The sequence below is a fragment of the Marmota flaviventris genome, chromosome 8 (genome assembly GCF_047511675.1).
Source record: "Marmota flaviventris isolate mMarFla1 chromosome 8, mMarFla1.hap1, whole genome shotgun sequence".
Taxonomy (NCBI): Eukaryota; Metazoa; Chordata; class Mammalia; order Rodentia; family Sciuridae; genus Marmota; species Marmota flaviventris.
In genome coordinates this window covers 697,826-725,604 of record NC_092505.1, presented here as the reverse complement: position 1 = coordinate 725,604, position 27,779 = coordinate 697,826, and the positions used below count along the sequence as shown (strand labels likewise).

General features: G+C 60.8%; 1 protein-coding gene across 1 annotated transcript; it reads left to right on the top strand.

Moving 5' to 3' along the window:
* The first annotated feature begins 734 nt into the window (after positions 1-734).
* On the top strand, positions 735-16,183 carry Col6a1 (collagen type VI alpha 1 chain). Its single transcript, XM_027922264.3, has 35 exons — positions 735-960; positions 1,601-1,730; positions 2,677-2,877; positions 3,059-3,218; positions 3,452-3,580; positions 3,660-3,680; positions 3,835-3,855; positions 3,930-3,974; positions 4,367-4,420; positions 4,606-4,650; positions 4,755-4,781; positions 5,208-5,234; positions 5,308-5,352; positions 5,640-5,693; positions 5,828-5,890; positions 6,570-6,632; positions 6,719-6,772; positions 6,861-6,896; positions 7,207-7,269; positions 8,585-8,647; positions 10,578-10,640; positions 10,822-10,884; positions 11,164-11,214; positions 11,396-11,431; positions 11,625-11,687; positions 11,781-11,846; positions 12,236-12,271; positions 12,653-12,689; positions 12,861-12,869; positions 13,239-13,372; positions 13,666-13,775; positions 13,889-14,072; positions 14,178-14,358; positions 14,720-14,749; positions 14,866-16,183. The coding sequence occupies exons 1-35, from the start codon at positions 864-866 to the stop codon at positions 15,486-15,488; spliced, it is 3,084 nt and encodes a 1,027-aa protein (XP_027778065.2). The 5' UTR covers positions 735-863; the 3' UTR covers positions 15,489-16,183.
* Positions 16,184-27,779: the final 11,596 nt, after the last annotated feature.

The window sequence follows — 27,779 nt, the reverse complement described above, 5'->3', positions numbered from 1 at the left end:
ACATGCGGTGGCCCCCGTTCCTTCCCCAAACCCTGGGCACAAGAGCTGCAGCTGCTCGATGCCCAGCCTGGGAGCTCTGGGTGCCCTAAGGGTGAAGGGACGGAGGCTGCTGCTCAGCACTCTGCGGGCAGCTCCAAGGCCTGCGGCCATGTTCAGAAGCCAGGTTGGGTCAGGTGGGGGGCCAGGGACTCGAGGTAGCACTCTGGGGGAGGGTGGGCCGAGGAGAGGGCGGCTGGGGGTCCTGGGAGTGAGCTTGGGTTTTAAAGGGTCTCCTCTACAGCCCTTTAGCGGTCGCTGTGTTGAAACTCCCGTCCTGTTTCGTGGGTCTTTGCGTTATAAAGCGTTGGGCTGAGCACGGCCGGCATCACGAGGTCCAGCATTCTGGAATCTTCTCTGGGCTCACGCCCTGCCTCTGAGCATCCTCGTGGCCAAGCCCAAGTGCCCTCTGCACACACATGTGCTCAACTAAACAGTGGGCCACCCAGGAGACATAACGGTGGCTGGGCAGACCCTGGCCCCCGCCCGCGCCCTCGGGTTCTTCGGGGCTTCTGTTTTGTTCTACTTTACGAGGAGCACAATCCACGGAAAGCGGCAGCGAGGCCACACTGGGGGCACATGAATTCCATGGCGTCCAAGGCCTGGGGGAGAGGGGCTGCTGCCTTCCCGAGGTCTGCGGGGCGGGCGGGCGGCAGGAGCGTGACTCAGCCGGCCGCCCCGCCCCCGCCCCTCCCTCCGCCCGCCGCCCGCCCTTCTGGTCCTGCCGAGCAGCGAGCAGCGCTGAGGAAGACAGCCCTCCTCTGCAGTCCACCCAGGCCCACCCTGACGCCGGCCCTCGCTCAGCGGTGCCCCAGGCCGGCCGAGACATGAGGCTGGCCCATGCCCTGCTGCCCCTGCTTCTGCAGGCCTGGTGGGTGGCCGCCCAGGACATCCCCGAGACCGCGAGGGCCATTGCCTTCCAAGGTTAGTGTCCTGCTGCGAGGCTGGCTCCAGCTTGCTGCATCGGGAGGGACAGGAGGGACACGGGGTCCAGACCGTCTGCCCGACCTTGGCAGGAGAGCCAAGAGCCACAGAGTAGAGTGTCGGGGGCCGGAGGGTCCCAGCCTGCTCCCTGTTCCAGGAAGCTAGGTGTCCGACGACGTCCCCACCAGGCCCTGGGCTCCAGTCACAGCCCATTCTCAGGAGGGCACGCAGCCGGGACACTCCAGAGGGACCCACTCCCAGGGAGCCCATGGCCCTCACTCCTGGTCAGCGTTCTATTCCCGTAAGGGCTGTCTTGGGCCCACTGCTGTTGACCCCTTTGACCACCCACCTGGCAGCCGGCCTACAGTCAGGGAGACCTGTGGACATAACCTTTGCTGAGGTCATGCCCTGTGGCTTCAGATTCAACCTGAAAAGTTAGCGGGAAGCAGTCCTGAGCAGCCCAGGCCCAGGCCCAGGCAGGAGGCCTGTGTCTCCTCCTCACCCGCCCCTGCTGGCCGGGCCTCTTCCCTGTGGCTGGGAGCTGTGGCCCACGGCCCTGCTGGTGGGGGATGGGGGCGGCAGGAGCCACTGGCCTGGAGGAGTGGGCACTGGCCCAGCTCACAGACCCTTCCTGGCCCAGACTGCCCTGTGGACCTGTTCTTTGTGCTGGACACCTCTGAGAGTGTGGCCCTGCGGCTGAAGCCCTATGGGGCCCTGGTGGACAAGGTGAAGTCCTTCACCAAGCGCTTCATCGACAACCTGAGAGACAGGTATGGGCACACCAATGGCTGTCCTGGTGTTGGGGGCTCAGGGGACGCAGGCAGAGCCTGACCCCAACCTCCGTCTGAGAGGCTGCTGAGCCCCTCCCAGGGTCCTGGTCCAGAAGCTGGCAAGAGCCTGGGGGTGACATAGTGCTGGCCTTGGGCAGCCCTGGCCAACAGAGGGCTGAGGGGACCAGGTAAGATGTGGGGTTCTCAAGCCCCAAACCCAGGAGGAACTGAAGTTCCCCGGAGGAAACCCAGTGGGTTCAGGGACCTGGCCCTGAGCGTGAGCTGCCTGCTGCCTGGATGCCCCTTAACCAGCGGGGCCCACCCCCTGCTTGGCCCATGTGAGCCAGCAGACCCCCTGCCCAGGGCCTGGACAGGAGTTCCCTCGAGTCCCTAGTTCCTGCCACCCATCTGCATAGTTTCTGGGGTCCCCCGCAGGGCTCTGGGTATGGGGAGGGCACCCCCACCCACTGCTGTCCTGCCCCATCTGTGGATCTACTGGGGAGCTGGGGACACAAGTGGACAGGGCGGCTGTGTGCCCCAAGAGCCAGGACCTGCCCCCTCCTGTGACAGGGACCCCTGGTGGGGGTCACATGGGCTCCTCCAGTGCAGGCCTCAGCCCTGGCCCCACCCATCCCTGCTGACCAGCTGACCAGGCGGAGGAAGGAGGGGTGGTGTGCACTGTCCTTGGGGGGCAGCTCCGCAGTAGCCGGGTGACTCAGTGGCCCCCTTGGGTGTCCTTGATCCCTCTGCTCAGGCTCTCCTGCCTCAGTTTCCCCACCTGTGAGACTGAGAGCCCCAGGCCGTGCTCTCTGGTGCAGGGAGGAGGCCTCTCATCCACATGGGGACTCCAGTGTGCCATTTGGAACTGACCTGCCCTGCCCACACGCCCACTGTGAACCTCCCAGGGCAGGGCTGTGGCCCTGAGAGGATGCCGTGTGGTCCGCAGGTACTACCGGTGTGACCGCAACCTGGTGTGGAACGCGGGCGCCCTGCACTACAGCGATGAGGTGGAGATCATCCGCGGGCTCACACGCATGCCCAGCGGGCGGGATGAGCTCAAGGCCAGCGTGGACGCTGTCAAGTACTTCGGCAAGGGCACCTACACTGACTGTGCCATCAAGAAGGGGCTGGAGGAGCTGCTCATCGGGTGAGTGGTCCTGGCGTTCGAAGCTGAGGCTTTTAGAAAGATGTGGCCCCAGCAGAACTTCTCCATCTCAGTCTGACAGAGGCAGCAGCCCTCCCCGGGCCTCTGCTCTGTGGGTCCTGGCCCTGCAGTTCCAGTTCTGAGCTGGGGAGCTCTAAGGGGCCTCCCACTGCCCGCCCTCCAGGGGCTCCCACCTGAAGGAGAACAAGTACCTGATTGTGGTGACCGATGGGCACCCACTGGAGGGCTACAAGGAGCCGTGCGGGGGCCTGGAGGACGCCGTGAATGAGGCCAAACACCTGGGCATCAAGGTCTTCTCCGTGGCCATTACACCCGATCACCTGGTGAGCGGCCCGTCTCTCCTGTGCCCTGAACACGTGGGCGGGCGCCACCTGCACACAGACCCTGCACAGCCCACCATGCTTGGCACCTGCCAGGACCCTGGTGCGGCCATGGGGTGGGGACCCTCCAGCACGTGGCACCCGCCGTTGACAGGATCCACCGGGAGGCTGAGGCGCTGAGCACCCTGCACGGGCCTGCGACCCCCGGCCTCACGCGTGCCCACCGCTGCCCGCAGGAGCCGCGATTGAGCATCATCGCCACTGACCACACGTACCGGCGCAACTTCACCGCGGCGGACTGGGGACAGACCCGCGGCGCGGAGGAGGCCATCAGTCAGACCATCGACACCATCGTGGACATGATAGTGAGCGCCCGCCCGCCTGCCCGCCGCGCGCGGCCAGTGCCCCGGGCCGAGGGTAACCTGCTTCCCCCTTTCCTTTCAGAAAAGCAACGTGGAGCAAGTGGTAAGAGCCCCGCCCCAGCCCGCAGCCCCGCCCCAGCCCGCAGCCCCGCCCCGCGCCTCCCTCGGCCTCTGCGGGGCCTGTGCGCAGGCCCTGCTCCTGCGCCGCCCGCCACCCTCTGAGCCTTCTGACCGCTCTGTCCGCGCCTTTCCCGCAGTGCTGCTCCTTCGAGTGCCAGGTGAGTGTGGCTCCGCCCCGCCCCGCCCCCTGCCCGCCCCCTGACCTCCCAGCTGACGCCCCCCTGTCTTGCAGCCCGCCAGAGGACCACCCGGGCCCCGGGGCGACCCTGGGTATGAGGTGAGTGCCGCACCTGCCCTGCTCCTGTCGGGCACCGCACCCTGCGTCCCTCTCCCGCGCCCGGCCGGGCTGGTGGGTCCAGGGAGGAGTGTGGACTGGGGGGGGGGGGCGTGAGACTGAGGGTCGCAGCTCAGGTGACCCTGAGCTCAGTCAGTGGCCAGCGTTCACACCCTGGGAGACGTCTGCCCGCCAGGGTTTCTGGGGCCCTCGAGCCGCCTGGCCATAGCCCCTGAGCCGAGCACCAGCCCTGTGGGCGTCTTGCTGGACCACCTGCTTGCCTGGTGGACAGGCCTGAGCCTCAGGGAAGGGGCCTTGAGGCTGGGTGGTCACGGGGACTGGACAGGGTCTCTGCGGACTTTCCCAGCTCCTAACCCGCTGTGCCTGTCCTGCAGGGAGAACGAGGCAAGCCAGGCCTCCCAGGAGAGAAGGGAGAAGCCGGAGACCCTGTGAGTGCCAGGGGTGGGAATGGGAAGCCTGAGGTTGGGGAATGGACTGAAGAAACTTCCAGAAGGAGGGTGGCTGCTGAGCACCAGCGGCGTGGACCATCAGGCCTGAGAGGGAGGGAGGAGTCAGGCCAGTTGGTGGGGCCTGGTGCTCCCTGCAGGGCTGTCTGACCTCTCCTCTCTTCCAGGGAAGACCCGGGGACCTCGGGCCAGTCGGGTACCAGGGGATGAAGGTGCGTGCCCCTCCTCCAGAGTGGCCCTCGGGTCTGGGTGGGTCAGGTGCCCTGCCCTGAGCCCCCGCAGGCCATGACCCCCGCCCTCCCTGCTTCCTCTACAGGGAGAGAAAGGGAGCCGTGGGGAGAAGGTGAGTGTGACCTCAGGACTGTCTTTATGGAGCAGCATGTACCCCTCCTGGACCATGGGCATTGCTGGGGACGCCCGCCCCAGCCCCTCGCCACCCCGCGCACCTGGGAGGAGGAGGCTGATTCCAGGACTGGGCCCTGGGCTCTGTGGCCTTCTGGCCCTGGGCCAGCAAGGGCTGGGGACCAGCGCCCACCACTCTCACCCCACCCAGGCTGTGCTCCTCTGTTGGTTCCCTGTCTCCCTCCTCTCCTTGGACCCCCACCCCACCCCCCGGCAGTGGCGGGCACTCCCTTGGGCTCAGGGGTGGCTTTGCATTGGCAGGGGCCTCCTGCCAGGCTCCCTGCACCACCGCGTCTGCTGGGCGGGACTGAAGTGGGGGCCAGCCAGGCAGGGCCCCACCTCTCACTCTCCCTTCCTGTCTCCGCAGGGCTCCAGGGGACCCAAGGGCTACAAGGTGAGTGGGCGGGTGCTGTGGTGGGGCCCGTCCTGGGGCCTGGCCTTTCCCTCACCCTCCTGTTGTCTCCCAGGGTGAGAAAGGCAAGCGAGGCATTGACGGAGTGGACGGAATGAAGGTAAGCTCAGGACGGCAGGGCTGGGTGGGAGGAGGGGGCACAGCCAGTTGTCCACCCCTCCCCATGAGCAGGGGCGGTCTCAAGGGTGGACACTCCCAGAGGACTTGGTGATGTGAAGCCACGAGGTGTGACCTGTGGATATTTCCTGTCAAGAACCAGGTCCCAGGGGACCCTAAGCTGCCCAGTTAAGCTCAGAGGGTCGTAGGGGAGGCTCTCCTGGAGGCCCTGGTTGGGCCGGAGCCAGGGTGGTGACAGCTGACCACCTCCCTCCCCTTTTCCTCCTTCAGGGGGAGACGGGGTACCCAGGCCTTCCAGGATGCAAGGGCTCGCCAGGGTTTGATGTAAGTCTCTCTCCCCGTCCTCCTGCCCTCCTGCCCTGCTCTGCGAGTCTGCTGACACTGTGCCGCGGGTGGTGCGCATGGGATTCCCATGGGCCTCCGCTGGCCCTGACCTGTCTCATGCTGACTTCTCACAGGGCGCTCAAGGCCCCCCCGGCCCCAAGGGAGATGCCGGCGCCTTTGGCCTGAAGGGAGAGAAGGTGAGTGACCGTGGCCCGTGAGGTCGTCTGGGAGCGCTCTCTGCCCCACGCACAGGCGCCAGCCTCCCTGGTCCTGGTCGGGGGCAGGCAGGGTGATGACAGGGATATGGGAAACAGTCTTGTCCCTCCAGCCGCCCCTTCATAGACCCACAGGTCAGCTTCCCGCCCCGCCATCCTCCCTTTATGGTGAAAGTCCAGGACCCTGGTAGCCCAGCAGGGAGCCCAGTGGAGGGCCTCAGGCTCTGTTGAAGCCCCCCGTCCTGTTGTGGGGTTTCTCTGGGGTTTATCAGTGAAGCCAGAAGACTGGGAGGTTTAAGGGGGTGACTTTGCCCCAGATGTTAGGACAAATGGTTTGGGGTCTCGTCCTTGAGTTTGCACACGACCCTCTAGGCCTGGGCTGCAGGGTGTGGACCTGGCACAGGTCTTCCCCTTCCCGGTCAGGTCAGGTGTTGGGGCTGGACCCTGAGTGGCAAGACTCATGGTCCAGGAGGTTTTCCTGCAATCGTGGAGCCCAAGAGTCCAGGGAGGTTGGGGCTCATGTGTCTTGGTCAGCACAAACTGAGCTTTGGGTGAGGAGGGTGGGCAGGGGGCCACTCCTCCCAGGACGGCCTGGTGTGACCCCCCACACACGGGCTGCACCCCAACATCGAGCGTTTGTGACCCCTCTGACCTTCCCCAGGGTGCACCTGGAGAGGACGGGGAGGCTGGGAGACCCGGAAACTCAGGGCCACCGGGAGACGAGGTGAGAACCGCATGAGCTGGGGTGTGGTGGACACGGGGCTCTCGGCCAAGGACCTGGACAGATGGTTGTACCCTTGTCCTCCCTAGGGTGAGCCTGGAGAGCCTGGCCCCCCTGGGGAGAAAGGAGAGGCTGGTGACGAGGTGAGCCCCCGGCCCATCCCCACCCAGGGCTGTGCTGACCTCTGTCCCTCCCGCACCCAAGCTGACCTCTCTGTCCCTCCCGCACCAGGGGAACACAGGACCGGACGGCCCCCCTGGAGAGAGGGTGAGTCAACAGGGCTTTGCCATCCTCCCCACCGGCAGAGGCCATGCCCCCTGGGCAGGTCCACAGCACCTGTGGGGGCTGGAGGGTCTCAGCTGGGCGTCCAGAAGCCTTGGCAAGGACAGAGAAGCTGCTGCCGTGGTTTCGTCCTGTGGACCGTGTCTGGGCCTCGGGTCCCTCGAGCTCTCTGGAGGCGGGTGGGAGCAGAGGAGCAGGGCCCAGCCTCTGGGATGATGTGGCTGGAGACCACCAGCAGCCTCCAGCCCACCTGCCCAGTGAGATCCTGCCCAGAGCTTTCCCCTCCTCCATGCAGGGTGGCCCTGGAGAACGAGGACCTCGGGGGACCCCAGGCATGCGGGGGCCAAGAGGAGACCCAGTAAGTCACTGTCCTGAGGCTGGGCCATGGGCATCAGGACCCCGGGACATACCACACAGACCTGCTGTCCAGAGTGGCCCTTCTGCTTCCAGCACAAGCCAGGCAGCCTGCGCGTGGTCACCCCAGGGCCCAGAGTCCTCCGTGGAGGCAGCTGAGGGTCCTGGGGAGGCAAGGAGAGCAGAGTCACTGTGGAGGGTGACAGGAACCAGTCCCCTCCTGGTCAGAGTGGCAGGATGGACGGGTTGGTCTCCAGGACCTGTTGGTCCCTGTCCATGCCCTCCCGACAGGGCTGCCACGGGTGCTCAGCCACGGTGCTCAGCCACGGGTGCTCAGCCACGGTGCTCAGCCATGGTGCTCAGCCACGGTGCTCAGCCACGGGTGCTCAGCCACGGTGCTCAGCCACGGGTGCTCAGCCACGGGTGCTCAGCCACGGTGCTCAGCCACGGTGCTCAGCCACAGTGCTCAGCCATCTTTACCAGACATTCCCTCCAGCGCCCCACCTGGCGGCCAGAGAGTCTCGACCACCAGCGGCTCAGCCGGCTGGGCCCTCACCCCATCCTGGCTTCTTGGGGGGGCTTTCTTTGTTGGAATTTCAGGAGTGAGACATTGGATCAAAATCCCAGCGGTCGGCGCTGAGGGTGGTTTAGCGGGAAGTCTGGGCCCCACCAGCTGTGTGCCTCCATGGCCGGCACGTCCAGGAGGCAGTGTGGGGCTCTCTGTCCTGTGACGGCGGGCAGCGGCTGTACCCAGGGTGGGCCCCTGTGCGTCTTGCTGGAGAGCAGAGGGGACAGCCTAGGGGTCAGGCACAGCACCAGGCCTCAGAGGCAGTGCCCATCTGCCCTTGCAGACACAATGCCCTCGTCTTGTCCAGCACAGGACACCCAGATCCCTCTCACAGTGGCCACTCAGGCTGCAGATTCTCCTGAACAGAGCCCAGCAGGGCCAGGGGCCACTCCCAGGCTGGGCCTCAGAGCCCTGGGAGAGGGGAGTGGAGGGCAGTCTCTGGGGGCTCAGGACAAGCTGCTGGCCTCCTCTCTGGCCTCCTGAGGAAATGGGAGGACACCCCAGGGCATGCACTTGGGCCTCTTTCCTGGCAGAGGTATGAGGGGCCAGGAGGGGAGTGTTGAGAAGGACAATAGAGTCCCAGTGCCCACTGTGGGCCCAGGCTGCCTGGCTCTGCTGCCTGCTCCGAGTCCTTTAGACCCCTGAAGCCCTTGCCTGATGACCACCTTGCCTCTGGCCACAGGGCAGCCATCCACCACTGGGGGCAGCCACGGGGCCCAACTGCCACCCTCATGGGCTTAATTCTTTCCAGGGTGAAGCTGGACCCCAAGGAGACCAAGGGAGAGAAGGCCCCGTGGGCATCCCTGGAGACCCGGTAGGGACCCCGCCCGCCAGCTCCACATGCCCCAGGCACCAGTGTGCTGGTACCTCCGCCACCGGGGGTGGGTCCCACTGGGCACCTCTACTGCCACGAGTGCCCGCAGAGCACGTTCCTCCCCATCAGCTGCAGGGGCAGCGTGGCCACCTGGACCAGCTGGGTGCTGATGGTGATGGAGGGACCCAGCTCCTGTGGCCTGTAACAGAGGCCCCCGGGCGCTGACCCCCTCACTGTGGGGAGAGGGTGCTCAGGGGAGCGGAGGGGGCACAGGGACCTGGCAGCAGCAGGGACAACCATTTTCTCCCACCCTGAGGACTGGTCACTGTGGCTTGGCAGCAGGTGCTGCTGGGGGTAGCCACTCTCCCTGGGACACCTGGAGGCCTCCAGGTCACCCTGACAGCAAGCATCTGGGCTGCTGGCAGTTTGCTTGGTGGACAGAGGAGCTTGCAGCCCGCTGGGGCCCCCAGTCCATGGTGAAAGAGGTGATGTGAGCAGGGCAGCTGCTCCAATGCTGGCCACTCCAGCAAGAGCAGGCCCAGGCTGGGGAGGCGTGAGGGCCGCTGGCCCAAGTGGCGCTTGCGTCTCCAAGCGGGGAGGCTCCGTGCTGCCGTGGCCCCGGAGGAGGAAGTTCTGGGAAACGGTGCTTCTTCAGGTCCAAGGAGAGCAGCCAGGAACCCAGAGCACGCGGGAAGCACCACCCCTCTCTCGGGGCCTTGCCGGCCTCCCCTGCCCGCGCCCCACCCACCCATGGAGGCCTTGTCCCTGCTCCACCAGGAGCAGGCTGCCAACAGGACTGGTGGGGCCTTTGGGTGCCCCAGAGGTGCCCACCAATGAGTCACCTGCTCCCTGAAAACTGCGAGTATCGAGTTTCTCGTGGGGACAGTGGCACCCACCAGAACAGGCCTCCTGCTCCCCACTGGCTGGGCCCAGGGCCTCCTCTGCACCCTCTCACCTGTCCCCTCCCACATGCCAAGGCCGGATCTCGTCCACTGTGAGCCCAAACTGAAGGTCTGCTGGCCCTCCACAAGGCCGGGTGCAGCCTGCTGACAGTGCCATGCTGACACCATGCAGGGGCAGCAGCTGGCCAGGCCCAGCTGTGTGCATGGTCAGGGTGGGGACCAAGTCAAGGCCAGTGGCTCCTGCTACCAGCAGAGGTCCAGAGACCCACGGCTCAGGGAAAGGCCATGCAGGAGCCAGTGTGGCACCAGCACAAGGCTGGCCCAACAGGGCCTCCTTGGGGGACACCTGATGTGGCCAGCACAGAGGGCAGACCCATGACCAGCCCGGTGGGCTCCTGTGCTTCCTCTGGCCTGGCTGCAGTGTCAGGTGCTCAGGGCACTGAGACTCACCCTGGGGGCTGCGGCAGGAGCAGGCTCCAGAGCCGGGGTCCAGGGTGGGCTCAGGGTGGCAAGGCCTTGGGCAGCTCTGGAGACCCTGCCCCAGGCCAGCGCTGGGGCTTCAGGGATGCATGGGAACCTGGGCAGGGCGGGTCCTGCATTTCAGGCAGAGACCCAAGCTGTCCCTACCCTTGTGTTTGGGGGTCTAGAGATCAAGGGGCTGGAAACTTGAGAGGGCAGGGCCATCCGAGGTGGTGGGTGTAGGACCCTTCCAGCCAGAACTGCCTCTGTGGCCATCCAGAGCCTGAGAGTCACCCTCTGCCCTGGCCTGCAGAGGCCCCAGAGGAGGGCCGCCCGGGGGGCTGAACAGAGACAGGGGGAGCCTTGGCGGGCAGCCTGACCTGACCACATCCCAGTATCAGCACCAAAATCCCCACCTGTGGAGGCGCCCAAGGGTCTGGGTGTCTCCCCTCAGGGTGGGACCTGGATCCTCCATGTGCTGATGGTGCCTCGCGGTCACATGAGGAAGGCCAGGGAGGGGCTGGGCCTGGGCAGCGAGCGTGGGGTCCCATGGTGTCTCCATCTCTCAGGGTGAGGCTGGCCCCATTGGACCTAAAGGATACCGAGGTGACGAGGGTCCCCCAGGGTCTGAGGTGAGTACCTGCCCACCCAGAGGAGCCAGCCCCAAGTGTCCACCCAACGCCAGTCCCTCAAGCTTAGGACAGCCTGGCCAGGGGGACTTTGCTCCTGTTGTGCCCCGACCCTGGTTCCCTCGGGGGTGCTCTGCTCTGGACCTGCATTGTGTGACCTGGCTGTCACCCTCCCTCTCCTTAGGGTCTCAGAGGAGCCCCAGGACCCGCTGGCCCCCCTGGAGACCCGGGGCTGATGGGCCAAAGGGTGAGTGTCAAGAGCACAGCCGTGTGGGCTGCTGTCCAGGCGTCCAGAAGCCCTGGAGGCCCCAGCCCTGGCCTGAGTTATCTCTGGGGAAGGGCTTGACCCTGGGGGTTTGTGACCGACAGGAGGCGTCCAAATTGGCTCCCAGTGTGAGGACCTCAGCCAGTCCTGGGGGGGGACGGGCCTCCTGGGGAGGGAGCCCCCGCAGGCTGGCAGGAGGGCGCTGGGGACCCGCCGTGCTCCCTGCCGGCCACAGAGACAGTGCAGGTGCTCTGCCCCCAGGGTGAAGACGGCCCCCCTGGAAACGGCACCGAGGGCTTCCCTGGCTTCCCCGTAAGTGCCCAGGCCACCCCAAAGCCCCCGGCTGCCTCTGCGCCTGGCCCTGGCCCTCCGGCTGGCTGGGGAATTCGGGAGCAGGGCCTCTGCTGGGCCTGGACCCCGTCCCCCTGCGATGGCCTGGGTGGCCTCCCTCCTGTGTGCGAACCCGTGTGACTGTCTCCCATCGTCTCCACAGGGCTATCCAGGCAGCAGGGGCCCCCCTGGGCTGAACGTGAGTACCCCCACCGGGTCCAGGGCTGTGTGACGCAGGCAGCCTGACAAACGTGCGCCCCCCACGCACGCATCCCCACGGGGCACGTGTGTGCTTGCACACACACGCCTGGTGGCCCCAGGGACATCCAGCCGTGCCCACACCCTCCCGTCCCCCACCAAGATGCTGCTAACCTGAGTGTTGTCCCCTGCAGGGCACCAAAGGCTACCCCGGCCTCAAGGGGGACGAGGGTGAAGCTGGGGACCCTGGCGAGGATGTAAGTGGGGTGAGCCCTCAGGGGTCTGGGTGGGCCATGGGCCATGCGCCTGGGGATGCACCTGGCCTCGACTGACCACCCCCTTCCCTCCAGAACAATGACATGGCACCTCGTGGCGTCAAAGGGGCAAAGGGGCACCGAGGCCCCGAGGGCCCGCAGGTGGGTGACGCGCAGGGGACTGCTGAGAGAAGGGGCAGGGAGCCCGGCGGGGTCTGGGGAGTAAGTGGGAGGCCTGGGAAGCTCTGTGAACCTGTGGCTCGTTGGGGAGGGATGGTCACCAGGATCAGGGCACTATCCCAGGGCAGCACAGCCATGTCCAGGAGGGCGTGGGCACCCTGAGGCGGGGACCAGGTGAATCTGGACCTGCAGGAAGCATTCCCTGCCAGGCAAACCCTGTGGGCGGCTGGACCACAGCAGGAGGAGGTGGAGCTGAGAAGGCCTGACCAGGCAGCTTGCGGGGCCAGCAGTGGGCAGTGGTTCCCCGCAGGACTCGTGGACGCCCTGGCAGGCACCTCCCCGTCAAAGCCCTCTTCTATCTGCCCCCACAGGGACCTCCAGGAAGCACAGGACCACCCGGGCCAGACGTAAGTGGGGACTCCGCGGCTGTCCTCTGAGCCTGACCACTGCACACCAGGGGCTGTCGTAGGGTCATGATCACTGTGCAGATGGGCCGTGGGAGCTGGCCCCATATGACGCCACAGGGGGTGCTCGGTGGCCATGAGGGAAGTGTGACCAGGGGATTTGTGATGGTCTGGGGGACATGTGGTGGTCATGTGTTGGTGACCATGTCCAGTGCCATGTCAAAGCCTGCCCAGAGCAGGCACCTGGGACATGAGAACCCTTGTCCAGAACCAGGGGACTATCCCAGGGCAGCAGAGCCATATCCAGGATGGCGTGGGCACCCTGAGGTCTGGGGTGACCAGGATGCCCCAGCCCAGAGCTGCCCACCGTCCCCTCTCCCCCAGGAATGTGAGATTTTGGACATCATCATGAAAATGTGCTGTGAGTACCTTGGAACGACCGTGCTAATGAGAACATGTTCCCGCCAGCCCAGTGCCCGCCGCTGCACTCCAGAGGGGTCTCTGACCCAGGGAGGGGCAGGGTGGGCAGGCGGGTGGGGCCCTGGGCAGCAGTGGGCAGTCCTGCCTCCTGTAACCTCGCCTCTTCTTCCAGCCTGCTGCGGTGAGTGCCACTTCGCCCCCCACTAGGGTAACTCAAGGGCTTCTGCTGGCGATGGAACAAGCCCCATCTGCAGCCACGGAGCCGTGACCACACCTGCCCACCCATCCCCTCCCGAGGGCCACCGCAGCCTGCACCCTTGTGGGTGCTGCGGTCCCCCCCACTCTTTCCCAGCAGCTCCAGATACCCTGGGCAGCCTGGGGCAGGAACCCACCCCCTGTCCTGCCCTTTCTCCCCATGGGATCTGGGATCCAGTGGGGGACAGGGGCAGGGAGCAGCCTGGCGAGCGAGGCCCCTGCTGAGGAGCCGCAGGAAGGGCCAGCAGGACCTCAGTGTTGGGAGAGGTCCTGGCTGACCCCCACCCGCCCCCAGAGTGCAAGTGTGGCCCCATCGACATCCTCTTCGTGCTGGACAGCTCCGAGAGCATCGGCCTGCAGAACTTTGAGATCGCGAAGGACTTCATCATCAAGGTCATTGACCGGCTGAGCAGGGACGAGCTGGTCAAGGTGAGGCCCGCAGCCCCTGCTGAGGCACCCCGAGGGCTGGACGGTCCTGATCTCGCTGCGCAGGAAGCGCACCCAGCGTCCCACCAGCCAGGGCCGCCAGCCCCATCGGGTGCTGCGCTCCATGCTCTTGGGGCCTGGCCTGAGCTCGGGGGCTCCCAGAGCCCCACCCTCAAGGGTGATGGTGGGAGGGCTGCATGCTGGGCCTGCATGGGCCCTGTGAGCCGGGCTGGCCCCCGGAGGGACAGTGCCAGGCATGGGGGCGGGCTCCCAGCTGCCGCCTGGTCCTCCCGCAGTTTGAGCCCGGGCAGTCGCACGCTGGCGTCGTGCAGTACAGCCACAACCAGATGCAGGAGCATGTGGACCTGCGCAGCCCCAACATCCGCAATGCCCAGGAGTTCAAGGAGTGAGTGGGGCCAGGCCTCCCAGCCCCCGGCCCAGTCCCCCCAGCCCCCTGGCCCAGTCCCCCCCGACCCGGCCTGGCCCGGCCTGACCCAGCCTGGCCCTCTTCTCCGGCAGAGCCGTCAAGAAGCTGCAGTGGATGGCGGGTGGCACCTTTACAGGCGAGGCCCTGCAGTACACCCGGGACCGGCTGCTGCCGCCCACCCAGAATGACCGCATTGCCCTGGTCATCACTGATGGACGCTCGGACACCCAGAGGGATACCACTCCACTCAGCGTGCTCTGTGGCCCCGACATCCAGGTGGGCAGGCACCCCGCCACAGCGCCACTTGGGAGTGTGCTGCCACCTGGGCTCCTCCCTGGGGGGGAGAGCCACTGAGCCGTGCCCGCCCTGTTCCGTCCTCAGGTGGTCTCTGTGGGCATCAAGGACGTGTTTGGCTTTGTTGCGAGCTCTGACCAGCTCAACGTCATTTCCTGCCAAGGGCTGTCGTCCCCGGGCCGGCCGGGCATCTCCCTGGAGAAGGAGAACTATGCAGAGCTGCTGGATGATGCCTTCCTGAAGAACATCACGGCCCAGATATGCATAGGTGGGAGAGGCTGGCTCAGACCCCGCCGTGCAGGAGGCAGTAGGGCAGGGGCTCATGGAGGCCGCGCTCAGCAGACAGACTGCCTGTGCCAGACTGGGCCTTCCTGCACAGGCACCTGGCCAGCAGCCCGGCAGGGAGCCCTGCCTGCAGGCCCTGCTGCCCCTTTGAGCTGCAGTGTCCCCATGCTCAGGAGGAGTGAGGCTCTGCTCCCGCCCTCTGTGGGGGAGTGAGGGCCAGGAAGGGAGCCTGGGGACCCTCTGCCACTCCCGAGTCAGGGACCCGCCCTCCTGGAGGAACCCAGCCTGGGTGGGTATGGGTCGTGGGGTCGGAGGTCCATGTGTGTGGGGTCTTCTCTTTGCAGACAAGAAGTGTCCAGACTACACCTGCCCAGGTCAGTAGCAGGGCTGGTGTGGGGGAGGGCAGGGTGCCTAGAGGCTCAGCACCCTGTGGCCCGCCCGCGTAGCTTTCGGGGCCTCGTGTTCACGGCTGCCTTCCCCCGCCCCACAGTCACCTTCTCCGCCCCGGCCGACATCACCATCCTGCTGGACGGCTCGGCCAGCGTGGGCCGCCACAACTTCGACACCACCAGGCACTTCGCCAAGCGCCTGGCAGAGCGCTTCCTGTCCGCCAGCCGGGCGGACCCCTCGCAGGACGTGCGGGTGGCGGTGGTACAGTACAGCGGCCCTGGCCAGCAGAGGCCTGGGCGGGGCGCACTGCAGTTTCTGCAGAACTACACCGTGCTGGCCAGCGTGGTGGACAGCATGGATTTCTTCAATGATGCCACCGACGTCAACGATGCCCTGAGCTATGTCACACGCTTCTACCGGGAGGCCTCCTCAGGAGCCGCCAAGAAGAAGGTGCTGCTGTTCTCGGACGGCAACTCGCAGGGGGCCACGGCGGCGGCCATCGAGAAGGCCGTGCAAGAGGCCCAGCGGGCGGGCATTGAGGTCTTTGTGGTGGTGGTGGGTCACCAGGTGAATGAGCCCCACATCCGCGTGCTGGTCACTGGCAAGACAGCCGAGTACGACGTGGCCTTCGGAGAGCGCCACCTGTTTCGCGTGCCCAGCTACCAGGCCCTGCTGCGTGGTGTCTTCTACCAGACAGTGTCTAGGAAGGTGGCGCAGGGCTAGGGCACGGGCACGGCAGGCCTCTCCGCATGCCCCGCAGAGCCAGCAGGAAGAGCCGGACCGAGTTATCCTGGCCACCACAGGGAGACGTCCAAGGGAGAGGGGGCTCTGCCATCACCGGGCCCCCAAGCTTTGCTGGGCCTCCACAGCTTGCCCCGGGCTGGCGCCTGGTCACCCCCTCCCTCGGCCTCGCAGGCCTCCCTTCCCCTCCTGGCTGTGTCCGTCCCGCTCGCCTCCTTCCTCCCCAGATGACCGCTGGTGTCCTCTAAGTCCCGCAGAAGGTCTTCTTCCGCCCGCACCCACACTCGGTCCTGGGTGGCCCTGCTCCTCGCCCCGGGGGGGTGTTGCACTGTGACTTCCTTCTGGAAACTGAGCTCCAGATTTTCCAGCACCACCCCCAAGGGGTCGCCTCCCACTAACCAGGTGCCCCAGTGACCCTTGCAGACCTCGGCCCTGGCCCTTGGGCCGTGAAGCTCAGGACAGCAAAGCACTGAGCTGTTCTGAGGACAGAGGTGCTGCCTGCCAGGGCCCCACGGAGCAGAGCCTGGTCGAGCTGAGGAGTGCCCCAAGGACAGCCCAGGCCCTCCTCAGTCATGCCGCACCGGTGGCCTGTCCCCCCTCAGCTGGCCTGTCCTTTTCCTGTTTCCCTTGGCCCTGCCCAAGGCCATGATCTCTGCTAATAAAGGTCTCCACTCCTCTCTGGCTCTTCCCTGCTGGACTGTACTTCGAAGGCCTCTAGGCTGGGAGGTGCTGCCCTCGGTGGGACAACACCGTAACACTGCCCGTGGCGCCTAGGGAGATGTGACAGTGCTCTCAGCCCATTTTCAGGCAGAGGTGGGGGAGGCCCAGCATCCAGGCTCAGGGTCGGGGACCAGGTCTCCACAGGTGGGTGCAACCACATTCTACAGATCCAACCCCAGAGTGGTCAGCTTCTGCCCTGCTCTCTGGAAGGAATCGGAGTCTGGGGCCTGGGAAAGAGACAGGGAGGTCCCCCAGGAGGTCCCCAGGATGAAACACGGTGATCTCCAGGAGGCCTCTGCCCTGGGCCACTGCACAAGAAGGGAGGCCATGCAGAGGCAGGCCTGGCCCCGGGTCCAAGGAAGACAGCTGCAGGAATTATAGTCCCAGGGTCCCTTTGCTTAGGCTCCCTCCAGGGCCTTGGGGCAGGAGAGGAGGCAGGGACAGTGGGTCAAGGGGCAGGAGGCAGGGAGCCCCTAGCCCGAGGGCCTCACTGCATGGCCAGGACTTTCCTACAGGGGGGAATAAGCCCTGGGGTTAGATTTCAGGGACAGAGAGAGCATACAGTCAGGGCAGCCAGAGGAGCTGCTTCAGGCCCATGGCCCGCCCCACCCCAACCCCTTCCTCAGTTCCCCTAACCATAAACTGGGCTGATAACACAATAGCATCCACTGAGAGGCCCATGAGTGTCCCAAGGACACTCACCAGGCAGACAGCCTGGGACAAGGCTCTCGGCCATCTGGACATGCCCACTGTGGCCAACAGCCCCAGGTAGGAGCTAAAAAGGAGACCAGAGGCTACTGTGAGTGGCCACTTTAGGGACGGAAGTTCTGGCCCTGAAGGAGGGCAGGGCTCCAGACTCTCTTCTCAGTGCTCTCTGAAGAGACCCCCTGCCCTGCTGTCCAGGCCCCTTCTGGTCACCCACAGATCTATTTGATGCACCCCCATGGCATCTTTGTCTCAGGATCCCCCACTCCTGAATGCCCAAGCAGCCACCAGGAACCCCAGACACGAGGGATTGTAGGGCCACCAGGGCCAGATGACCACACAGACCCCACTGGGCACCCAGGGGAAGGGCCTGTCCTCCATGGGCCTCACACTTCTCATGGCAGCTGACTCTATCCTCAAAGGGATCGGGGCCCTCAAGGGTCCCACACACAGCAGGAGATGTCATGGCATGCCTTTAACTGCAGCCTTAAGGACTGGGACCATCTATGTGAGACACCACTGGAAACCACAGCAGATCCATAAAAACCCAGTTCTGTCAGGAGCGGATGAAACACCGGGATCTCCATCCAGAGTTGATAGGCGGACAGGAAGAGGACATAATCCTCTCTCTAGAAAGTTGGCACAACTGAGAGTCCACCAGGGACTAAGCAGAATGCAGCAGAGAGCAGATGGCACACCACAAGCAGCTGGCCTCTCTAGGGCACTCTTAAGCCTTTGACTCTGTGAACCAGGTTGACATTTTATACATTTGAGCAGTTAAATTAAAAGGCAAAAATGCCTTAACTGGAAAATGAGCTATGAAAAAGCCAGTCCAACTGCAGATCCTGCAGACAGTGGGACATGGGGCAGGAGACAGAGATGCTCCTATCCCGAGGGCGAATACAAAATATAAAGCTCCAGTACCTGAGACACTGCTACCACCATCACTGTAGGTCCTCTAGACAGCCCAACCCCACCAAGATGGAGCTCTAGTCCTGGGACACTGCTATCACCATTGATGAAGTTCCTACAGAAAGCCTAACTCCACCAATATAGAGCTCCAGCACTGGGACACTGCTACCACCATCACTGCAGGTCCTACAGACAGCCTGACCCCACCAAGATGGAGCCCCAGCACTGGGACACCACTACGAACAACAATGCAGGTCCTACAGACAGCCTGACCCCACCAACATGGAGCCCCAGCACTCGGACACTCCTACCACTATCACTGAAGTTCCTACAGACAGCCTGACCCCACCAAGAAGGAGCTCCAGCATGGGACACTCCTACCACCATCACTGCAGGTCCTACAGACAGCCTGACCCCACCAACATGGAGCGCCAGCACTGGGACACTCCTACCACCATCACTGCAGGTCCTACAGACAGCCTAACCCCACCAAGATGGAGCCCCAGCACTGGGACACTCCTACCACCATCACTGCAGGTCCTGCCGACAGCCTGACCCCACCAAGATGGAGCTCCAGCACTGGGACACTCCTACACCATCACCGCAGGTCCTGCAGACATCCTGAACCCACCAAGATGGAGCTCCAGCACTGGGACACTCCTACCACCATCACTGCAGGTCCTGCAGACAGCCTTTCCCCACCAAGAAGGAGCTCCAGCACTGGGACACTCCTACCCCCATCACTGCAGGTCCTGCAGACAGCCTAACCCCACCAACATGGAGCTCCAGCACTGGGACACTCCTACCCCCATCACTGCAGGTCCTGCAGACAGCCTGACCCCACCAAGATGGAGTCCCAGCGCTGGGAAACTCCTACACCATCACTGCAGGTCCTGCAGACAGCCCGACCCCACCAAGATGGAGCTCTAGTCCTGGGACACTCCTACCACCATCACTGCAGGTCCTACAGACATCCCAACCCCACCAAGATGGAGCTCCAGCACTGGGATGCTCCTACCACCATCACCGCAGGTCCTACAGACAGCCTGACCCCACCAATATGGAGCTCTAATCCTGGGACACTGCTATCACCATTGATGCAGTTACTACAGACAGCGTAACCCCACGAAGAAGGAACTCCAGCACTGGGACACTCCTACCACCATCACTGCAGGTCCTGCAGACATCCTGAACCCACCAAGATGGAGCTCCAGCACTGGGACACTCCTACCACCATCACTGCAGGTCCTGCAGACAGCCTGACCCCACCAACATGGAGCCCCAGCACTGGGACACTCCTACCACCATCACTGCAGGTCCTACAGACAGCCTGATCCCACCAAGATGGAGCCCCAGCACTGGGACACTCCTACCACCATCACTGCAGGTCCTGCAGACAGCCTTTCCCCACCAAGAAGGAGCTCCAGCATGGGACACTCCTACCACCATCACTGCAGGTCCTGCAGACAGCCTGACCTCACTAAGATGGAGCTCCAGCACTGGGACACTCCTACCACCATCACTGCAGGTCCTGCAGACAGCCTTTCCCCACCAAGAAGGAGGTCCAGCATGGGACACTCCTACCACCATCACTGCAGGTCCTGCAGACAGCCTGACCTCACCAAGATGGAGCTCCAGTACTGGGACACTCCTGCCCCCATCACTGCAGGTCCTGCAGACAGCCTTTCCCCACCAAGAAGGAGCTCCAGCATGGGACACTCCTACCCCCATCACTGCAGGTCCTGCAGACAGCCTGACCTCACCAAGATGGAGCTCCCGTTCTGGGACACTCCTACCACCATCACTGCAGGTCCTGCAGACAGCCTGACCCCACCAACATGGAGCTCCAGCAATGGGACACTACTACCACCATCACTGCAGGTCCTGCAGACAGCCTGACCCCACCACGATGGAGCCCCAGCACTGGGACACTCCTACCACCATCACTGCAGGTCCTACAGACAGTCTAACCCCACCAACATGGAGCTCCAGCACTGGGACACTCCTACCACCATCACTGCAGGTCCTACAGACAGCCTGACCCCACCAACATGGAGCCCCAGCACTGGGACACTCCTACCACCATCACTGCAGGTCCTACAGACAGCCTGACCATACCAAGATGGAGCCCCAGCACTGGGACACTCCTACCACCATCACTGCAGGTCCTACAGACATCCCAACCCCACCAAGATGGAGCTCCAGCACTGGGACACTCCTACACCATCACTGCAGGTCCTGCAGACAGCCTGACCCCACCAAGATGGAGCCCCAGCACTGGGACACTCCTACCACCATCACTGCAGGTCCTGCAGACAGCCTGACCCCACCAACATGGAGCGCCAGCACTGGGACACTCCTACCACCATCACTGCAGGTCCTGCAGACAGCCTTTCCCTACCAAGAAGGAGCTCCAGCATGGGACACTCCTACCACCATCACTGCAGGTCCTGCAGACAGCCTGACCTCACCAAGATGGAGCTCCAGCACTGGGACACTCCTACCCCCATCACTGCAGGTCCTGCAGACAGCCTGACCTCACCAAGATGGAGCTCCCGTTCTGGGACACTCCTACCCCCATCACTGCAGGTCCTGCAGACAGCCTAACCCCACCAACATGGAGCTCCAGCACTGGGACACTCCTACACCATCACTGCAGGTCCTGCAGACAGCCTGACCCCACCAAGATGGAGCCCCAGTGCTGGGACACTCCTACACCATCACTGCAGGTCCTGCAGACAGCCTGACCCCACCACGATGGAGCCCCAGCACTGGGACACTCCTACACCATCACTGCAGGTCCTGCAGACAGCCTTTCCCCACCAAGATGGAGCCCCAGCACTGGGACACTCCTACCACCATCACTGCAGGTCCTGCAGACAGCCTGACCCCACCAAGATGGAGCTCCCACACTGGGACACTCCTACACCATCACTGAGTGTCCTACAGGGAAACCCACAAAGTTGGAGCTCCAGCACCTGGCATGGTTCCACCACTATGTCAGTGTGGTGCAAGACAGAGAATCTGGAAGGAGTCTTGTGCTTCAGTAAATATGGAAGAGAAACAGCAACTGCAATGACAGGTGGGGAGTGTGGAAACAGGTGTGTTCTGGGCTGAAGGAGGTGCCGCACCTGGTCTTAGGGCAGATGTGTGTGATTTGAGCTTCAGTGTATGCTGGCCCTTACCACTTTGGGGAGAAAGACTTAAGTATTCTGTAGTCATTGTTATGATGTCTGTAATTTGCTCTGAAATGCTTTCGTCATGAAGGCATTAGAACCGGTTTGGAATGAAACAGCAGTCAGCCTTGGGGAGGGTATAGCAATATTCTTTGGACTATTCTGCTCTTTATGGGTTCACAGAGTTTCATAACTGGAAATCATAACAAGGAATAAGTGGGGTCTAATTTAGTCTTGGGATCAGGCAAGGCAGTGGGGCCCGAGGAGGTGACTCAGCACCGGGGCATTTGACATGGTGCCCTAATCCTGTAGGTCTTTGTGTTTGTACACGGTGGTTGGGTTCATCCCCAAAACTCAAGCATGGAAATGATTTCAGTTCATGATTGTCCCTTTGCCTTCCCTCTTCCCCTCCTACCTTCTCCCCCTTCTCTTCCATTTCTTTCTCTACGAGACTTCCTTTTGCCTATCAATTTACTTTTGGTTCTTTATGTGATCTTATGCTTCCCTCCCCTTTCCTTTATTTTACTCTAGCTTTTGCATTTGGGAGAAAACATTCAGCCTTTGAGTTTCTGAGTCAGGTTAATTTCACTTAACATGATATTCTCCATTTCCATCCATTTACCAGCAAACGCCATAATTTCATTCTTTTTAACTGCTAAGAACTCGAGTGTGTGTGTGTGTGTGTGTGTGACAGTTTCTTTTTATTTATTGATGGGTGTCAGGGTTGATTCCATGATTTAGCTCTGTGAATTGTACTGTATAAACATTGATGTGGCTGTATTGCTGTCATGTGCCAATTTAGATCTTCTGCATAAACACAGAGGAGTGGGCTAGCTGGGTCCCATGGTGATTCCATCCCTAGTTTTTTGAGGAATCTTCAAACTGCTTACTAGTCTGCAGTCCCACCAACATTGTACAAGTGTCCCTTTCTCCCCACAACCTCACCAGCACTTATTGTTTTTTGTATTCTTGATCTTTGCTATTCTGACTGGAGTGAGATGAAATCTTAACGTATTTTTGATTTGCACTTCTCTGATTGCTGGAGATATTGAACACTTTCTCATGTTTTGTTGGTCTTTTGTGTTTCTTCTGTTGAGAAGTTTTGGTTTAGTTCTTTTGCCCACTTATTGAATGGGTTATTTTTGTGTGTGTGTGCTAAGGTTTTTGAGTTCTTTGTGTATCTGGATTCTAATCCCCTAAAATCTCCCATTCGGTAGGCTCTCTCTTCATGCTCTCAATAATTTCCTTAGCTATGCAGGAGCTTTTTAGTTTAACAGCATCCCACTTATTGATTGTTGGTTTATTTATTGTTCTTTGGGGGTCTTGTTAAGGAAGAAGGAAGCCTGTATCATCATCTATATGATGGAGTATTGGACCTATGTTTTCTTTAACAGTTTTAAGGTTTCTCATCTAACTCCTAAGTCTTTGTTCAATTTTAATTTGAGTTTGTGCAGAGTGTAAGAATTTCATTTTCTACATATAGCTATCCAGTTTTCCCAGCACCATTAGTTTATATTCTCCAAGATATATTTTTGAAAACTTTGTCGAATATCAGGTGGCTATAGGTTTGTGGGTTTGTCTCTGGGTCTTCTGGTCTAGTCCATTGCTCATCACGTCTGTTTTGATGCCAATACCATGCTGTTTTTGTTAGTACAGCTCTGTAGTATGATTTCAGATCAGGGATAGTGATGCCTCCTGTTTCACTTTTCTTGCTTAGTATTGTTTTGGCTACGCTGGATCTCTTATTCTTCCAAATGAATTTAAGAATTTTTTTTTCTATTCTATGAAGAATGTCATTGGTATTTTGATGGGGATTGCAATGAATCTGTATATTGCTTTTGGTAGTATGGCCATTTTGATAATATTAATTCTGCCTATCCAAGAACCTGGGATGTCATTTCATCTTCTATGGTCTTTCGATTTATTTCTTCAGTGTTCTATCATTTTCACTGCGGAGCTCTTTATCTCCTTGGTTATATTAATTCCCAAGTATTTTTTCCATAGGTTATTGTGAATGCACCAGTTTCCCTTCCTCAACTGAATCACTGTTGAAGTAGAGAAAGAGATATTAACTTGTGAATGTTGGTCTTGTATCCTGATACTTTGCTAAATTCATTTATAAGCTCTGGAAGTCTTCTGGTGGAGTTTTCTGGATCTTCTAGATATAGGATCATCTCATTGGCAAAGAGACAGTTTGACTTCTTCTTTTCGTATTTGATTCCCTTTGATTTCCTTTTCTTGCCTGATTGCTCAGGCTAATGTTTCAAGAAGTACATGGCATAGGATACTATGCCATAAAGTGGAAAGCCTGTCTTGTTCCTGAATTTAGTGGAAATGCTTTTATTTTTTCTCCATTTAGTATGATGTTGGCTTTGGGTTTGTCATAAATGGCCTTTACAGCGTTAAGGTGGGTTCTGATGTTTAGCTTCTCCAGCATTTTTAACAAAAATGGTGCTGGATTTTATCAAAAGTCTTTTCTATACCTATTAAGATGATCAAGTGATTTTTGTTTAAGTGATGAATCACATTTATTGATTTGCATATGTTCAACCAAACTTGCATCCCTGGAATGAGACACACTTGATCATTGTGTATTATCTTCTTGATGTGTTTTTGAATGCACTTTGCAAATATTTTATTTAGGGTTTTTGTATCTATGTTCATCAGGGGTATTGTTCTCTAGATTTCTTTCCTTGATGTATCTTTGTCTGGTTTTGGTGTCAAGTTTATACTAGCTTCATAACAAGGATTTGCCAGTCTCTTAATTTTTGCATCTCTCTAGATCCTAATAAAGTACTCCATCAGAAAACTGATGAACTATTATGAGAAGCTGCCTTTGCAAGATATGGTTCTTTGAAGCCAAGTTTGAGCTTCTCCTCTTACATAAACCAGATGCCCTGGCCTACAGCCAGAAGCTTCCCTGGAAACTATAACAGGGACCCCAGACATCCCAGTGCTTCTCTTGGCCTCACGGGGAAGGGGACTCTGTAACCAGGTTTCTCCATCCACACAGGCTCTAGGCAAGGGGAGAGGGCAGTGGGACCCAGGCAGAGCCATGGGATTGCTGGTGGGGACAGACTAGCCTCTGTAGCTCTAGCCCTGACCCTGGGTGGTGGGGGCCTGAAGTTCAGGGCAGGTCTGCTGCACTAAACCCATGACCTCCCTCCAGGGAGCTCAGACAAGATGATATCTGAAACCAGTCACTGGAGCCACATCTTCTCTTCAGAGAACACAGACAAAGGATACCCCACCACCAATGCAATTAGGTCCCATGGAACACGATGTCAGTTACGCAGCAGCCTCATGTGGACAGACTTGCCAGGGACCATGTTTATAAGTTCCTTCTTCCAGGGGGAACGGTCCATCACAGCTGGGTTGGGAGGTGCAGCGTCTGCTCATCTCTGGAATCTGGAGCTGAGTTGTGGGCAGGTCCCTCAAGTTCTTATCCAAAATATTTAGAAGCCAAAAGTGATATAAAGCCCACTCAGGATGTAAGGAGCAAAAACCTACTTGGAGTTTACTTTTAAGCTATTGATGCAATGTCCGTGGATCTAAGCACCAACACAAAGGCGATGCGCACATTTTGGAGCCTGGAGTGGACTCTCACAGTCCTGACCAGAACAGAAAGCTCCAGGAGCACCCAAGACAACCCTGCTGTGGTGAAGAGACAGTGCTGGCTCCACCCGCCTCCTGACCAGAAGAGCTGACAAGTGCAGAGCAGTGCTGTGGTCCCAGTTTTCTGAAGAGGTGATGTGGCAGTGAATGGTGGGCTCTGGTGGCATGGAGCCTCCCCATCCTTGCCCTGTACTTGTAAGTCCCCAGTACGGCAAAATGGAGTCCTGGTTTAGCTGGAGGTGCCTCCGTGGAAAGAGCACACTTTTCTGGTGTGAACTCCTCAACAAGCACCAAGAGAAAGGTTTGCTCCCTCTCCCCTCATGGTGACATGCAAGGCCGGGTCAGCGAGGCAGGCGATGGGTGGTGTGCACAACAGCAAGAGAGTTTGGAGTCACTGGGAAATGTAGGCAGGAAGAGGAACTCCGGAGGCAGGCAGGGTGGACGGGAAAAGCCCAGCAGGTCTGCGTGCACTTTGCAAGGCCCAACTCCCCAAATGCTTGGGGAGTCCCAGGTGTGAGAAGCCCTGTACCAGGCAGGACTGGTGCCGAGTCCCCAGGGATTAGCAGAAATCTCAGGGGCTGGCCTCGTGGCCAGCTGTGTCTGGAACCTTGGAGGAAGAGCAGTGCTGGATCTCAGGCTTGCAGTTTTCCCTCCCTAGCCCGACTGCCCAGCATAGGCCACTTGGCATCATCTTAGGTATGCAAGTCTGGAGCTGACCTGCCTGGCCCAGGTCTCCATGTGTCCTCTTGCACCACTCCTGAGTGGGAGAAACAACAGCACCCACAGAGCTGCCCTCACTGACCCTGAAGAGCACCGAGTCTGGCACCTGGGTGTGGTAGGATAGGAAGTAAGCTGGGATCAAAGTCCTCACCCAGGGCTGTGTGATGGAGTGACCAGAGGAGTGACACCGTGCCGCACACTCAGGAAGTGCCCAGTGCACATGTGCCACTGCGTCCTGCACCCACTGCCCACCTTTGCAGGCCAGTGTTTCCCACTGGATCCCCACTGCCGCCGCAGGCTCTCTCTCTGTGGGCCATCTGCTCATTTTTGCTAGTTGGGTCTAAGGTTTCCCGCAGGCTTGCATGACCTCCACTTCCTCCAGATGGCCCCCAAATGTGGCAGAGAGGTCCTGGGGCAGCTGCCACGGTGCTGTTCAGATTCCTCTGCGGTGGGAAAGGCTGGGCTGAGGACAACTGGACTAAACCGCCCCCGGAGACAAAGGCAACAAGTCAAACAGGAAGCTGCAAACACACATGGACTGTCCATGTGCCAGGCTTCATCCCACCCACTGGAGATGACCAGGAAGACCCAGGCATGAAGTGGGACGGCCGGGAGCCGCCTCCTCCAGGCAGCCTCAGTCCAACGCAGCCTCTAGTGCAGGGTTCCTCCTGGCCTCACCCAACACAGCGCTGGGCGGAGGCTCACAAAGACTGGCCAGGCCCAGCTCGGCCCCAGTGCCTCCCACGCTCAGGGCCAGAGCCCAGGCAACTCTGAAAAGCACCGCTGCTCAGGGCGCCGACCTGGGGAAATGCAGCAGGTAGGTGGGCTCGGGCCGGCGACGTCCGATTCCTGGGGCCAAGACTTGGCTCGAAGGCCACGCGGAGGCCGGGGAGAGCCGCTCGGTGCACAGCAGTCCTTAGGGCAGCCCTGGAGGCCGCGGCTGGACTCGCTCCGGAGAGCACCAGCTGCCCGGAATCGGAGGCTCTGGCCTTCACCCTGCGACGGGGCAGCTCTGCCACGGAATCACGGACCATCTCCGGGCCCACGAGGCCGCCGCCTGGGCACCCACGGCAGGACCCCCACCCCCACCCCCACCCCGGCCGCGCCCTTGCACCTCATTGGCCGGAGGCGAATCACATGCACAGGTCAGAACCCATCCCGGGCCGCGGACCTGGCTCCTGCCGGTCCACGTGGCACGTTCCTGGGGGCCGCTGGCTGGAGCCAAGAGAGCGCGACCCTCGGTCCTGGGGCTGGAGACCCCGGTGCTGCCGCCGGCCTTCTGCTGGCGCTCCGGGAAGTGGCCTGGTGTTGCCAGCCCCCGTGTTGCACACTGCAGACAGCGTCTGGGGACCCGCGGAGCCAGGTTTCCGGCCTGCGCGGCTGGGTCGGAGCTGACCTGCTCTGGCCCCTGAGGTCAGGCTGGGCGTCCGCCCCTCTGTTTGGATGGAGGCATCGCAAGCCCTGTGTTTGGGTGGAGTCAGGCGTTCTCCGTATCAGAACTTAAAAGGGAAGAGCCCAGCCAGGTCTGAATGGAGACTTTCCTGATTTGAACAGAGGAGAGGAGACCCACCGGGAGGCCTCCAGCTCCCACCCCAGCAGCACAAACCAGGGCGCTGCGCAGGGAGGACAGTGACTGCCAGGCCTAGCGTCCCACACCCCCACAGGCTGCTTTCTGGCCATTGGTCCTTGGTGGTTTCGGTTGTCAGTCTGCTTTGTTGAAGTGGCAGGCAGCAAACCTTGTTTTGTAGAAATGCCTGGTTAAAAGGCAGCCAAGAGGGGAAGCTGGATGGCCCACCTTGTCCATGTGGTTGTCAGAGGGAAAGTGGGGTCCAGGAAGGGACTTTTCACTGAACAGGGACATGCAGGCAGCTGGCCACGTGGTGCCGGGGAGCTGGGAAAGCCTTGTCTCGTGACTGTCTGCTTCTGGGCGGCTGCATCCTTACAAGGCAGGGTCCTGCCGGCTGGCTGTGAGGGGCTCTGCCTGAGCTTTATGCCGCATCATCTGGTGTCCCCAGGCCAGTACCAGAAGTGTGCGTGGGCTCAAGGGTGTGAGCTCGGGGTGTGCAAGGAGCCATGTTTAAAAAATGAAAACTGGAAACAGATAACATCCATCAGTGGAGACATGTCTAAATATGCACTCATCCAGGAGAACACATGGACCCCCCAGAAGGGAGGAAAGCACCCGGGTAGTGCAAGTTAGAACTTCCGGGGGCTCTCCTGCACACCAGAGGCAGGGCAGAAATCAGAGGAGACTGATAATGCCACACGTAAGGATGAGAGTGGCCAGGACCCTCACCCACAACTTGAAAGCCAATGTTCAGTGCCTGGGAAAAGGCAGTTTCTACCAGGTGTCTATTCACCTCCCATAACCCAATCACTCCACCTGAGTCAGTTAGGAAAAGGAGTGTTCATGGCGGCTTTTCCC

Coding starts and splice junctions, on each gene's coding strand:
- Col6a1 (XM_027922264.3), top strand. CDS start 864: ATGAGGCTGGCCCATGCCCTGCTGCCCCTGCTTCTGCAGGCCTGGTGG. Junction 3,581..3,659: donor ACACCATCGTGGACATGATA/GTGAGCGCCCGC, acceptor CTTTCCTTTCAG/AAAAGCAACGTGGAGCAAGT. Junction 6,773..6,860: donor AAGGAGAGGCTGGTGACGAG/GTGAGCCCCCGG, acceptor CTCCCGCACCAG/GGGAACACAGGACCGGACGG.